The sequence below is a fragment of the Ovis canadensis genome, chromosome 2, assembly GCF_042477335.2.
Source record: "Ovis canadensis isolate MfBH-ARS-UI-01 breed Bighorn chromosome 2, ARS-UI_OviCan_v2, whole genome shotgun sequence".
Taxonomy (NCBI): domain Eukaryota; kingdom Metazoa; phylum Chordata; class Mammalia; order Artiodactyla; family Bovidae; genus Ovis; species Ovis canadensis.
Genome location: NC_091246.1, coordinates 181,293,388 through 181,307,089, shown reverse-complemented (window position 1 = coordinate 181,307,089; position 13,702 = coordinate 181,293,388). Strand labels below are relative to the sequence as shown.

Genomic DNA, 13,702 nt, shown 5'->3' with positions numbered 1-13,702 from the left:
TATCCTTTCCTATCTCCCTTCACCCTAAGAAGAAGGGATTCCCCATCTTCAAAGCTAAACCCCTACCTGTACTCTGGTCTTTATTTCTTCCTGTCCTCCTGAGCTAAACTTCCTCCTAAACTTTGATCTCCATTGCTCCTGGCCTCCTCAGGTGGCTGATGTGCTCAGTCACTAAGTTTTGTCTGACTCTTTGCGACCCCATGGACTGTGGCCCACCAGACTCCTCTGTCCATGGGATTTCCCAGGCAAGAATACTGGAGTGGGTTGACATTTCCTTCACCAGGGGATCTTCCTGACCCAGGGATTAAACCCCTGTCTCCTGCTGCTTCTCCTGCATTTCAGGCAGGTTCTTTACCGCTGAGCCACCAGGGAAGCTTGCGTCCATTGATAATATGGCCTATAAATCAAGAGATTATCAACCCCATCTTGCACCCCAAAACCTCCCTTCACACATAACACCTGGAATTCTAAGGAGAACTTGCAAAAACTTCATGTGTCATCATATAAATATATGTAAAATGTAAGTTTCTCTACTTTTCTATAATCTCTCTCAGTTGTTAATACAAATCCTAACGCCATCAGATGGCAGAAACTTAATTACAGTTATTTCAGGTTTTCTCTTACCACACATTTTCCTTGAGGTTTTGTCTAAATTCTGAAGGGCTTATGTGATGACAATAATATGACAAATGACAACTAACAATTATATACCACTTATCTATGCTATGGAGAAGGCAATGGCACCCCACTCCAGGACTCTTGCCTGGAAAATCCCATGGACAGAGGAGCCTGGTAGGCTGCAGTCCATGGGGTCGAGAAAGAGACGGACATGACTGAGCGACTTCACTTTCACTTTTCACTTTCATGCATTGGAGAAGGAAATGGCAACCACTCCAGTGTTCTTGCCTGGAAAATCCCAGGGACAGGGAAGCCTGGTGGGCTGCCGTCTATGGGGTCTCACAGAGTCGGACACGACTGAAGCGACTTAGCAGCAGCAGCAGCAGTAGCAGCATGCTATAGTCCATGATCTAAACCATTACCCCAGGCTCTCCTTACTCTCTTTTGTTGCCCAAGGCATTAGCAGGCAGAAGAGGTATTACCAAACCAAACTTGGGTCTGCTCACCTGCCAGGCAGAAGAGCCAATGTACTGACACTGGATTTGGGCAAAGGAAAGTACAGAGTTTATTGTAGGACACCAAGCAAAGAAAATGGGCAGCTAATACTGAAAAGACCCAAACTCCCTGAAGGCTTTCAGGGAGGAATCTGTTGTCAGCCACACTGCGGGGCAGGCAGGATCTTAGTTCCCCAACCAGGGACCAAACCTGTGCCCCTGCAGTGGAAACATGGGTGTCCTAACCACTGGACCACCAGGGAAGTCCCAGGGAAGAGTTGTTAAGAGCAAAATTAAGGATCAGGGTTGACTTTCTTCTGATTGATTGGTGGTGAGGTGACAGGGCACTGTTTTAATCATTAAAGTGTTTTAGTCACTTTCTGGTTCCAACCAATCTGGGTTCTATGTGTTTGTGATCAGCAGGCACCTGTGTGCACTGATGATGGAAGGAATGTGTATCAATATACACTAGCATAAAGAGTGATCCAAATGACTCTTTGGAACTCAGGGGTGGCCTAGGAAGCCGAAGTCTTTTTCTACAAGAAACAGGGGACACAAAAGGGGCTTTTGTAACGGGGAGTGCCCCACAGAGTCCTACTAGGTTTCAGTCTCCCCTTCTCTTTGATACTGTTCAATCCTGAAGGGAACAGGCACAGGATAAGCAGGAGAGTAAAGTTTTGGATAGAGAGGTTAATTATAAACTCAGCAGGGAAACTCAGTTTCAGTGGTATTTCATTTGGGTCACTGTTCATGCTGATGTATATTGAAACATGTTTTTTTTTTTTTTTTTTTTCCCATCGTCAGCACACACAGGCGCCTGCTGACTCATCACCTCCCTCCCCCAAAGCCCCTTCAAGACTGGCTTGCTTTCAGCTACTTCCACCCTCCTCTTTGGTTCATTCTGCAGCTCTCTTGCTTTACGGAGCCTCAGGCACTCTGCTTACCTATATAATGCCTTCTCTGCTCAGCTACAACATTCTACCACATTTTCTTGCCGCCTTCCCAAGCAGTGCCTGGGAATCCCCTCTCCTACCAGATCAAGATCTCACAACCAATCTGAGATTTCTCCTCCTATCCCACTCCCAGGCTTGGCCATGGGAGGCAGGGCAAAGGGATGATCTCCTCAGGGACCCACAGTCTCAATACACTCCCTTCTCCTTCTCTGATTCCCCTCTGCCTGCTCTGGGAGGTCTTTATTTCTCGGGGAGGAGGTCTTTATTAAATCAGAGGTGGGTGAAAATTTCATCTCAACCCCAGATCCTCCTAAGCCTATGGTTCAAAGTCAACCATTGAGGCTGAAGCTTTTAAAACTCAAAATCACATACACAAAGAACAGACTGGTGGTTGCCAAGGAGGAGAGGGTTGGGGGAAGGACAGGGTGGGAGGTTGGGGCTAATAGATGTAAGATTCTACATAGGATGGATAAACAACAAAGTCCTGCTGTATAGCACAGAGAAACATAATCAATATCCTATGATATACCATAATGGAAAAGAATGTTTATAAAAAGAATATATATATATATATGCATATCTGAATCACTTTGCTGTACAGCAGAAATTAACACAACATTTTAAATCAACTATAATTTAAAGAAAAAGCTCAAAATCCAAAAGTTGGCTTCTGTTTTTACCCTTGAATACCTTCGTTTTCCAAAAATAAAAAGTGCCAGAGAATTCACAGAAATACTGGAAATGATATCTGTTGCTGCATGTTGTTGAATAAAGGCTGAAACCTTTCACATAACAGTTCATACTCATAACGTGAGGCTCAGACAGTAATGTTCCGGAAAAATACATCTTATCTACCTATTCATGTGTATTTAATTAATGATGAATTAGTTAATCAAATATTTAATGAGACGCCTATAAAACACTGTATTTTTTGAGGTTTCTCCAAAGAAACAGAACCAACAAGATGTGTGTATATGTATATATAGAGAGAGATTTATTTTAAGGAATTAACTTCATGTAATCGTGGAGGCTAGCAAATCCGAAATCTGCAGAGTAGGCCAATAGGTTAGAGAGCCAATAAAGAGGAGGTGCTGCAGTTCAAGTATGAAAACCATCTACTGGTGGAATTTCCTCCTCATCTAGGGTTGTCAGTCTTTTTATATTAAGGCCTTCAAATGATTGGAAGGGCCCACCCCCATTATAGAGGGTACTCTGCTTTACTCAAGGCTATTGATTCAAATGTTAATCCCATCCAAAAAAAAAAAAAAGAAAAGAAACAAAAGCTTCAAAGAAACTTCTAAAAAAAGTGTTCAATCAAATATTTGGGCACTGTGGCCAATCTGACACATAAATTAATCCTTACATCACCTACTCAGGTGCTTTTCACTGAGGTTGTAACAGAAAAGACAAACATGGTCCCTGACCCTATGGTATTTTCTCAAAAATTCATTAATTCAACAGTTCCACAATGTAGACAAATTCAAACTCAAGTGCAAAAGACTGAAGCCAGATCCTCTTCAAATAGCAAATATTGATAAGAAAGAAAAAGAGGTAAAAACGTCTCTGGGTGCCAGAAGCAAGAGGCTGGGTAAAAGATGGCAGAAAGGGATTCTGTTACCCTTGAAGATGAACTTTAAAACAGCCACAGCTTTATTGGGGTCATTTCTATTCACTCACTCCCTCAACTAACTAAGTCTTCCAGGAGTGGGTAGCCCTCCTTTACCACTTGTGTATTGGAGTAGTCAGGAGAGGCTTCATAGAGGAGTGGTGTTTAAGCTAAATGTTCAGTGACCGCCAGAGAAGCCATACGTAAAGACAAAAATGGAAATGCATTCCATCTGGGGAGGCATAAAGTGCTCCCTAAGCCTAGGGCACAGAGAGCAGTGGCACAGTACAGGCACAAAAGAGGTAAAAAGTAGATATGGGACCCTGCTTCCATGCACGCTTGAACTTAGAGTGAGAAACCATGGAAAACATTCAGCTGGAAGGAAATGAGATCACATAGAACTTTAGAGAGATCACACTGGCCAAGAGTCCCGGGGATGGATTACAGCGGGCCGAGATCAGAGTCAGAGACCATTAGTAGACGATTAAACTGTCCTGGAGAGAGACGATGAGGGCCTGAAGATGACACTGGAGAGGAAGGAACAAGGTTGGGAGACCCATGGGGTTAGAATAAAAAGAGTTGAAGCCTTATTGATTATGAGGAAGAGAAAGAGAGAGGCAAAGAGGGAGAAATTCGGTTTGGACAGTGTCATCCACGGAGAGAGGAAACACAAATAAGAGCTAGTACAGGAAGAAAGAAGAATTCTAATTTGGAGTGGGAGCTTCCAGGAGAAGTCCTTTTCTACCAGTGGAGCTGCCTAACTTCAAGTGGATCACAGGCCTGGCCAAGGAGAAATACAATCAGGACCACCACAGAGAGGGTATTTCCACCCCACAGTCCTGCATCACATAAACCCAGGGTTCTTATATAATCCACCATCAGACTTCCTGTCATTCTGCATATGGTAGATTAAGAAATAATTGAATTACATGTCATCATCTAATTCATAGCTGACAGTTTTGTATTATTCAAGTTAATGCTTAACACAACTTTATGAATCAGTTCTTCTATAGTCACTAAGTCGTGTTCAACTCTTTGTAGCCCCATGGCCTGCAGCACACCAGGCTTCCCTGTCCTTCCCTGTCTCCCAGAGCTTGCTCAAACTCATGTCCACTGAGTCAGCGATGCCATCCAACCATCTTATGTTCTGTTACCCCCTTCTCCTTCTGCCCTCAATAATTCCCAGCATCAGGGTCTTTTCCAGTGAGCCAGCTCTTTGCATCTGGCCAAAGTATTGGAGCTTCAGTTTCAGTATCAGTCTTTGTCATGTATATTCAGGGTTGACTTCCTTTAGGATTGACTGATTTGATCTCCTTGTGGTCCAATGGCTCTCAAGGGTCTTCTCCAGCACCACATTTCAAAAGCATCTACAGAGAGACTAAGTAAATTTCCCCAGTGATATCTGGCTAAAAATCAGTGGAGTCAGGAACTGAACCTTGGTAAGTATTTGAGCTGATTCATAGCCATAAGATTAAGGCCAGGAGAAAGCAACTACTCAGACTTGGTCTAAGCCATATTTTATTTTTAGACAATGAAACTACTGAATAATTTAAGGATCTCTTGCCTTCTCCCACAAAGTAATGCCAGTATAAAGCTCATCTGATTCATAATTCATTTTCTAGATGTGAGATGAGATGTTATACAATTTTCCTTTTGCTTTTTTTCCTTAGTGTTATAGTAGAAACTGAAAGAGTACTTTCTTTAGTTCATGAGGACACTGTGACCTCCTGCCCTTTTAAGCCAAAATGTTTGCTTGTTTTTATGAGCAGAAGTAAAAGCATTGCTCTTTTCTGAACCCCTGGTGGCCCAGTGGTTAAGAATCCACCTTGCAATGCAAGGGATATAGGTTCGATCCCTGGTCTGGGAAGATCCTACATGCCTAGAGCAACTAAGCCCATGTGCCACAACTACTAAGCCAGAGTGCCCAAAGCCCATGCTCCACAACAAGAGAAGCCTGCTCACTGCAACAAAGAATAGCCCTCATTGCAATGAAGAGTAGCCCCTGCCGCAAACACAGAAAGCCCGGGTACAGCAACAAAGACCCAGTGCAGCCAAAATTAATTAATTAATTAATTGCATTGTTCTTTCCTTCTGTTACATGTATGCTGACGGGACTCACTGGATGTATTGCACATGTAACATTTTAAATCTCTTACGTTCCCTTCTGCTTGGGAAAGACTACTGCTTGGTAAAGATAGTCTTTCTCCTCCCTCTGGATGAAAACCTAGGCAGTCTCCTTGACATTTCCACTCATTTTTAGCTAATAAAAATTCCTAAAGCCACTTTAAATTGCAAACCCATCCTTAGGTGAAGAAGTGAAAATGTCCAGTACAATATATTAATAATCTCTTCAATCCTTATTGAAAGATTTGCCTTCTCTTCCTGAAAGTGAACACATGGTCTTTTCTACTCCTTCCTAAACTGGCATTTCTGCTTCTCCTTGAGCTTGATCTCTTTGATTGGCAGAGTCAAATCAAGGAAAGAGAAGTGGAAGCCCTCCCCAAACTGCTCTGACAACCCTCTATTTCTCCCAACACTTATACTCTGTACAAGTACCTATAACAATGTATGTATCATTCTAACTCTCATACAGCCTTATATCCTCAGCACACAGTAGTTCTCAATAAAAATTTGTTAAATGAATGAATGAATAAATAAAAGAGGACTTCTCTGGTGGTCCAGTGGTTAAGACTCCGTCTTCCGATGCAGAGGACATGGGTTTGATCCCTGGTTGGGGAACTAATATCCCACATGCTACAAGGTGTGACCAAATTAAAAAAAAAAAAAAGCAATGGAGGAAACTGCATATACAAAGTATGAAGTTCTTTCTATGATTTAAAAGTAAATTATATTGGCTATACTCCAATAAAATATAAAAAGCTAAACAAAACCCCACATAATACACAACCCAAGGACTGGACCCTAATGTAAACTATGGATTTTAGTTAATAAAAATATATCAATATTGACTAATCAAGTATTAAAAAAAGAGTAAAGATGAAACTTCCTCCACAACTTTTCAACATCCTAGATTATCACGAACAAGCCAATTGCTAAGTATGATTTAAAGACCTGGCGGTAACTATGGTACAAAAAGCAAAAGCATTACTTGGTTTCTTCTAAGGAATGAAACCAACAATAAGAACACATGAGTCAGGGATCTATTAGTTTTCTTTAAAAGCCTTCTGATACTTGATTTCTAAATATGTATATCGTTATAAAAATTAAGATATTTAAAAACAAAGATTAGTCAGTTTTAGACCTCCTGTACTCAAAAGCAGCCTGCAAGTATGTTTGACCTCAGAGGCTTTAGTAGTTTGGTTTTGGTTTTTTTTTTTTTTTTTTTTTTCAAATTTTGTGCCCTGAGTCCTGATTACCAAAGAGTTGTTGACTCAAAGCCAAGTAGACAAACAAACAGAGCTGTGGACTTTAAAAAGGCAGTTCCAGTGGCTCTAGACCAGTTAAGCAGGCATACTGAGTGGTGTGGCAGCCGTAAAGAGACTAACTAAATCAATTAACTCAATGGTTTTCATGAAGACCTCTTCATATCAAAACTTCTTTATTTATATGCATCTCCTCTGATCCTGTGGCAATGAAGATTGACATCCACACTCATATTCTACCAAGAGAATGGCCAGACCTAAAAAAGGTAATGGTGATTAATTTGCTGAATTATTTCTAAAGCTTCTCCTAGAATTATTTCTAGGGTTTCTCAATGCCTCTGTTACAGAATGATGTCTTCTTTTGGGAATTAGATGTTAAATTTCTCTGCTTTAGGAAGTTTTTAAGTTATTTGGTAGCTCTGATTTCCTAGTTTTTTAGATTTCATATTTACTTTGAAAGAAACTTGATTTTAAAAGTAAATGTTCTTTAAAAATCCCTTTTCCCCTCAAACGAAGCATTCTTTAAAACTTCTGGACAATATAAGTCAAGCAGTTTTACTTCCATTTAAGTCACATATTCAGCTGCTAGAAAGATAGGTGCCACTCACAGAATTTAAAGGTACAGTTTCAAGTAGGAGACTATTAAAAACTAAATGTGATAGGTTCCCAGGACTTCTAAAACATATTTCCTTTCCAAGATGTTGAAAATAAGTTTTGGAAGCACCAAATGATAGCTTTGTAGAATTTTTTTTAATCTATTTTAAAACACTGTCTAAAACCTTCCCTTTTTGATCTTTAAGCTGTAAATTCTTGTTATGAACTAGAGAGTAGGAGCATTAAAAAAAAAAAAACTAGGAAATGACATGAAACCTCTGCACAATGAATGTCTCTCAAGACTTTTCTCTGTGTTTCTCAAAAGATGGCAATTTCCTTTTGCCATTAAAAACTTCTAAATGAATACTAAAAAAGAAAGTGGAGAACACGAAAGAAATTTAAAATTGGTTTGAGTTTTACTCAGGCTAAGTATCAGATTTTACCCATTCAGCCTTCTCTAGTACTTTTAGATGACTCATAATGTTTCACCTATTTTTATCCCAAGTGAGGAAAAGTGAATGAACCCAAACTCTAATTAAAATGTGGTTTCACTGTTTCATTGTGCAGACAGAAGAAACTCTTTTCTTCTCATAGCTGTCTCCTGGGAGAATGGTCATTTTAAGTGTTTCTTCGTCCATTGGTATTTTAGGTAAGATGAATAGTGGACGTTATAGATCAAAAATCACAAGTGATGCTAAATCATCTTTGAAAGGTTTTCCTATTACAGTTAATGGTAAGAACTAACCCTATTGACTCAGTGATAAAGAACTTGCCTGCCAGTGCAGGAGATACAGGTTCAATGCCTGGGTCGGGAAGATCCTCTGGAGAAGGAAATGGCAACCCACTCTAGTATTCTCACCTGGGATCTCCCATGGACAGAGGAGCCTGGAGGGCTACAGTCCATGGGGTTGCAAAAGAGTTGGACATGACTTAGTGACTAAACAATAACCCTATTGAACTGCTGCTGCTGCTGCTGCTAAGTCACTTCAGTCGTGTCTGACTCTGTGCGACCCCATAGACGGCAGCCCACCAGGCTTCCCTGTCCCTGGGATTCTCCAGGCAAGAACGCTGGAGTGGGTTGCCATTTCCTTCTCCACCCTATTGAACTAACCCCTCCAAAAGGAGCCCAAGTGCCTACATGGGAACTTGATGTTCTGAATGCTGTTGTCCTCGTTATATTTTATTATTAAAGTGTAGACATTGCTTCACAGTGTTAGTGATGATCAATCGTTAGTAGCCTAAAAAGGTACCTCTTTTTGCTGAGGGGAGAAAACTTTCTACCTAGTATCCCATGTCATAACCCCACCTCCCATGACCTGCCTCCCACCAGAAGACTGCCTCCAGTTTCAGCAGAGAACTGGTCACCAAGAGCTGCAAATATCTAGGTGTCCCACCTAATGCCAGGCCCTGAAGGCACCGCCGAAACTGCTCCGGAAGCGCCAGGACACAGAGCATGGAGAGGCTATAAGCACAAATGCATGCGCTGTAGGCTCCCCACACACAAGTTCCACTGTCTCTTGATGTTATGCCTTCCTATCTTCCAGTTATGCCTCAGAAGAGGGGAGGGGCATTCTATACCCGTAAGCCAGGATTTTATCTAGCAGTCTAACATCCTGCAAGCAGATAACTGATGCACTTTTTTTAAAGTTACTGAAGTACAGTTGATTTACAAAGTTACATTAATCTCTTCTATACAGTACAGTGACTCAGTTATACATATATATGCTTTTTCATATTCTTTTCCATTATAGTCTATCACAGGATACTGAATATAGTTCCCTGTGCTATACAGTAGGACCTTGTTGTTTATCCATCCTGTATATGACAGTTTATATCTGCTAATCCCAAACTCCCAATTCTTCCCTTCCCTACCTCCCCCCACCCCCCTGCTTAGGCAACTACAAGTCTGTCCTCTGTGAATCTCTTCTTGTTTTGATAATTGATATACGTGATGATGATGGTGGTGGTAGTAATAATAATCATAATACTCTTACACTTCCAGAGAGCAACAGAGACATGTAATTTGATTCACATAACATCTTGTGAATTGCAGATAGGATTTCTATCATTAGCCTGGCTGGACAGATGAAGTCACTGAGACTCAGAAATGAACCTAGAATTCCAGAGCTTCATGGGGCTGTGGCGGCCATTCCAGAGCTCTTCGTCCACACCCACCCACCCTCAGAGAGCTGGTCCAGGACTGCATTACTGCTGGGTGGGATGTCCCTGCTCCCTTCCCTCTGCGCCCCAGCCCCCAAGGCCACCCTTGACAGCAGTCCCCTTCCCAATTCCCCACACCCACGTAAACCATTGAGGGCTTCCTCACAACAGGTGATCTGTTATGTGGTAGGCATTTCCATTGGAATGTAGGCAAGTTAGTCATGAAACAATTTGCAGAAAACAGATTCTCTATTTTCGAACCGGGAAGAGTGAGATCAATACATCTAAGTCATCCTGGGATCCTTCTCTCTCCCTATTCCCAGTCTATATGATCAACTATATCATCAGTCTATATGAATATTAAAGTGACATGAGTGAATAGCAGATATGCCTTGGTGTTCATAGAGTTCAACAGTTCTAGCAGATTTTCCTTTGTCTTCAAATAGTTTCTTGTAGGTAAAATGTTATTTCAGAGCATCAGTCTCTGATCTTTCCTTAGCACTTTTTCAAGCTTTCCAATAAAGAATGAAAAAAATAAGCCAGCCCTAGTTTCATTTTAGAAGATGAAGCCCCTCTGGAAGAACGGATATCTCTTTTCAAACCTGCCTTTTCTTGTTAAATATTAATAGACACGCTTCAAATACCTTGACCTCCTTAGTCAGTGAAGAAATAGAAAAGCAGAATCAAACGCTTGGCTTGACGATTAACCAATGATTACAGAGGACTAGGATTTGAGAACTTTTTTCATTTTCACTTTCTAATAATGAGTGTAGTCAGAGTTAGAGTTAAGATCCTTGGCAGGGGTGGTGGGTGGAATCCGAGGTGGAGAGAGAGCAGATTCAGGAGGGCGCACTTGATTAAATTGTTCCTGATGAATCAGGGACCACACTCTGGCCCAAGAAACCTGTGTAAAAGTTATTTGGGGTTGATGCACAATGATATTATTCCTAACAACAAGAAGGATAATAAGATTTCAGCTTTTTCCTTCAGTAAGGCTTTACTGCCCACCTACTCTGTGCCTGACAGTAGGGCTTGCAAAGATTCTTTTAATTTTAAGGGGGCCTTTACTTAAAAATTACATATTTACATCTGCTTTCATTAGTAATGATTCAATTGCACTCAATCACTGTAATGTTTTTAGGAGAGAAAATCCTAGACAAAACTTGACTTTTAAATATCTCCTCTGAGAAAATAGAGATCATCACCCGGGAATTCATTAGTCACCTCATGAGTGTGAGGTCCCCAAGACATTAAAAGTGTCATTCAGTTCACCAGCCTCTGATTCACATCTAGCCACTTCAGACACACAACTCTTGTATACAGAACTTGATTTCCTTGAATTTAACTTTTTCTTTTTGTCATGGCCATAAATGCCCATGGGACATTGTTCAGACTCAACATTTTCAGATGGTACATGCCTCCTTGTCATTTGCTCTGACGAAAACTACTCCCAAGGTCATAAATTTCAACTTTAGCCTCTTTCAACCTAGGATGAGACTTGGGGGATTGTGTGCAGCCCAGATTTGGAACAGATAAAGTTGCCCCAAGTAGATTAGGCCTTTGTAAAGTTCAAGGGGAGTATAAAGTGTTCAAAAGTGTTCCAAGTGCTTTCCAAGACAGGGAAGGGAGGAACGCAGAGTGACAAAGGGCTCCTTCTTTCTCTCCTTAGCGGAGGGTGTGCCTTATTTCAGAACCTCAGGACGGAACAGGCTGTCACCACCACGCCACCCCCACTGCCATCATTGCCTGTCACCACCACCACCATCATCACTGGTGCCACCACTGCTACCAAATTCACCTCCACAACCATCACCACTGCCGCGTCATGCTTCCAGTACCGCCGTGCCTGCCGAGACCACCACCACCACCTCTGCTTCCCCCTGCCATCACCAGGTCGCCGCCATTATCACTGTCGCCATCATTATCACTGTTAGCATCGATGAGGCCCTTTCTATAAGCCAGGTCTGGTGTCGATAGCTTTCTCTGAATTGTTTCAGTTACTTCCCTCAAAACCTTATGTCACTAAGACTCCCGTTAGCCTCATTTTACACCTAAGAAAACAGTGACTTCAAGATGGTAAGCTGCTCCAAGAAAGTAAAGGATCTTGTAAGAGGAGGGTTGTATGTGTGGCAAGGTCCCCCCATTCTGCCTCTGCCTGCCGTTCTGCCCTTCCCCAATGCAATGTCTCTCTCACCTGTGAACTAACGGGTTAACATTCCACAGGGAATGAAGGAAAAGTAAGAGCGTGAGGAAGGAGGGGAAAAAGGAAGGAAAGAAAGAAGGAAATAAAATCTTTTCTTTCACATTAAAGTAAGCTTTCAATGGCGAATTTCCAGTTCAAGAGTGTATTTAAGTTTACTCTAAAGTGTAACTGATTGAGGCCATTCCAGCCCTTCCTCCAACACATTCTGGGCAGCTTTATCCAGGGGAAGACAGAAGTAAAACACAAGGGGACCGAACGCATGAAGACAGTGGGAATGCACCACAAAGGAGAAACGGGGTGCAGGAAGGAGACATGCAAGGGGTCCAAGGTAGACAGGGCCCCTTGCATGCCCAGCCTACTAAGCCAGCTCCTCCTGTGTCACTTGGGAAGCAGCAGGTAGATTTCCACAGCTAATGTGATTATTTGGAGCTAAAATTCAAGAACAGACCTTCTACCCAGGTAGAATAAAGTTGGTAGAGAATTGACCAAATCTGAAGTCTCCTGGGGAAGAATCCAGGGACAGACTCAGAAACACACGAATGCCTCTGTGCTTCAAGCCCAGACCTCCCCTCTCAGTCTGGAGGTGAGAGGGAAGCCAGGAAGGAAGAGATCTGTCAAAACCTGGCTCCCTCTGTACACAACCTCCCTGCGCCCTGACATAAGAACCAAACTATCGTCACCTGTTCTCATCCAACCACAGCAAGCTAGGATCCTTGTGGAGTTCATTAACTCTGCCCGTTTTTGCTGACAGGAGCTGTTGACTAAGCCCTTTACATCATGGTCGCTGGCCTCCATGCCCTCCCTGTGACCTCACTCTTTGGGAACCATTGCGTTAGAGCATGGAAATACTGCACACTGGAGGTTACACTCCAATCCAATCCCAGATTTCCTTTCCAGGCCCCCTCCCATGACACTGCCTGACCCAGGCTGAGTGTTAGCATTCTCCTCCAGGCTCCCAGGGAACTTGTGTGTCGCTCTGGCACTGCAGGTCTCACACATGATGAGGCTCTTCAGTCATCCGCCCAGCCCAGCCCAGCGTTGGCCTCTCAAGACTGTGTTCCCTTCTGTTTTATTTTCTCTGCCCTAGAAAGGCTGGTCATGGTGGGACTCCATGAGGGTTTGACAAATGAATGAATGAATGAACACACAGAATGAGATTTTAAAACGTATCATTAACATGAGTCATATATACCTATGTTCTTAGGCAAAGTTTTTCAGATTTTTTTTATTCATGACCCCCAAGAAAAAATATATTTCATATTGTGACTCAGTACAAAGATTCACATACATAATGGAAATAAGAGTTTCCAAAACTAATAGGCATAGAAAGCATTCTACCCTATCCTATTTTATCCTATTCTATGCTATTGTATCCTACTTTATTCTATTCTATTTCATTATATTCCACAGTTTACTATCTTAGCTTGAGTTTTCCAAGAAGCAGACTTTGAGATAAGGGTTTAAATGCAGTTAGTTTACTTTGGAGGTGATCCCAGGAAACACCAGTAGAGTGGGGAGATGAGACAGAGAAAGCAACATAGCTCATGAAAGTGTAGAATGTGTGCCTCACCTCAGAGCCACCCTGCCCAAGGGGCTGAGAAACAGTGTATGCTGTTTATATACAAATGCCCTCAGTCATGACTGAGGGATCTGGGGGACAGGCAAGAAAGCGGTCACTAATTTCCTAGTAT

General features: G+C 42.1%; 1 protein-coding gene and 1 long non-coding RNA gene across 51 annotated transcripts in view; one reads left to right on the top strand and one right to left on the bottom strand.

Annotated features, from left to right (window-relative positions):
* LOC138434011 (uncharacterized) overlaps nt 1-13,702 on the bottom strand; it is a 110,762-nt gene that overhangs the window by 28,975 nt on the left and 68,085 nt on the right. The window lies entirely within an intron of this gene.
* The window catches only part of ACMSD (aminocarboxymuconate semialdehyde decarboxylase), an 88,708-nt gene that overhangs the window by 18,391 nt on the left and 56,615 nt on the right, over nt 1-13,702 (top strand). For 22 of the 50 annotated variants that reach the window (XR_011254584.1, XR_011254576.1, XR_011254575.1 and 19 more), the window contains exons 1-2: nt 7,061-7,320; nt 11,478-11,770. The exons of 2 other annotated variants lie outside the window; for them this stretch is intronic. Coding sequence is in view for 27 of the 48 variants with exons in the window: in XM_069577744.1 (XP_069433845.1) it covers nt 7,302-7,320; nt 11,478-11,770 (312 nt within the window). In the remaining 21 variants the exon portion in view is untranslated. Of the gene's footprint in view, nt 1-7,051; nt 7,321-11,477; nt 11,771-13,702 lie in introns of those variants that run through there. 26 more of the 50 variants (XR_011254588.1, XR_011254587.1, XR_011254595.1 and 23 more) reach the window with 3 other exon arrangements.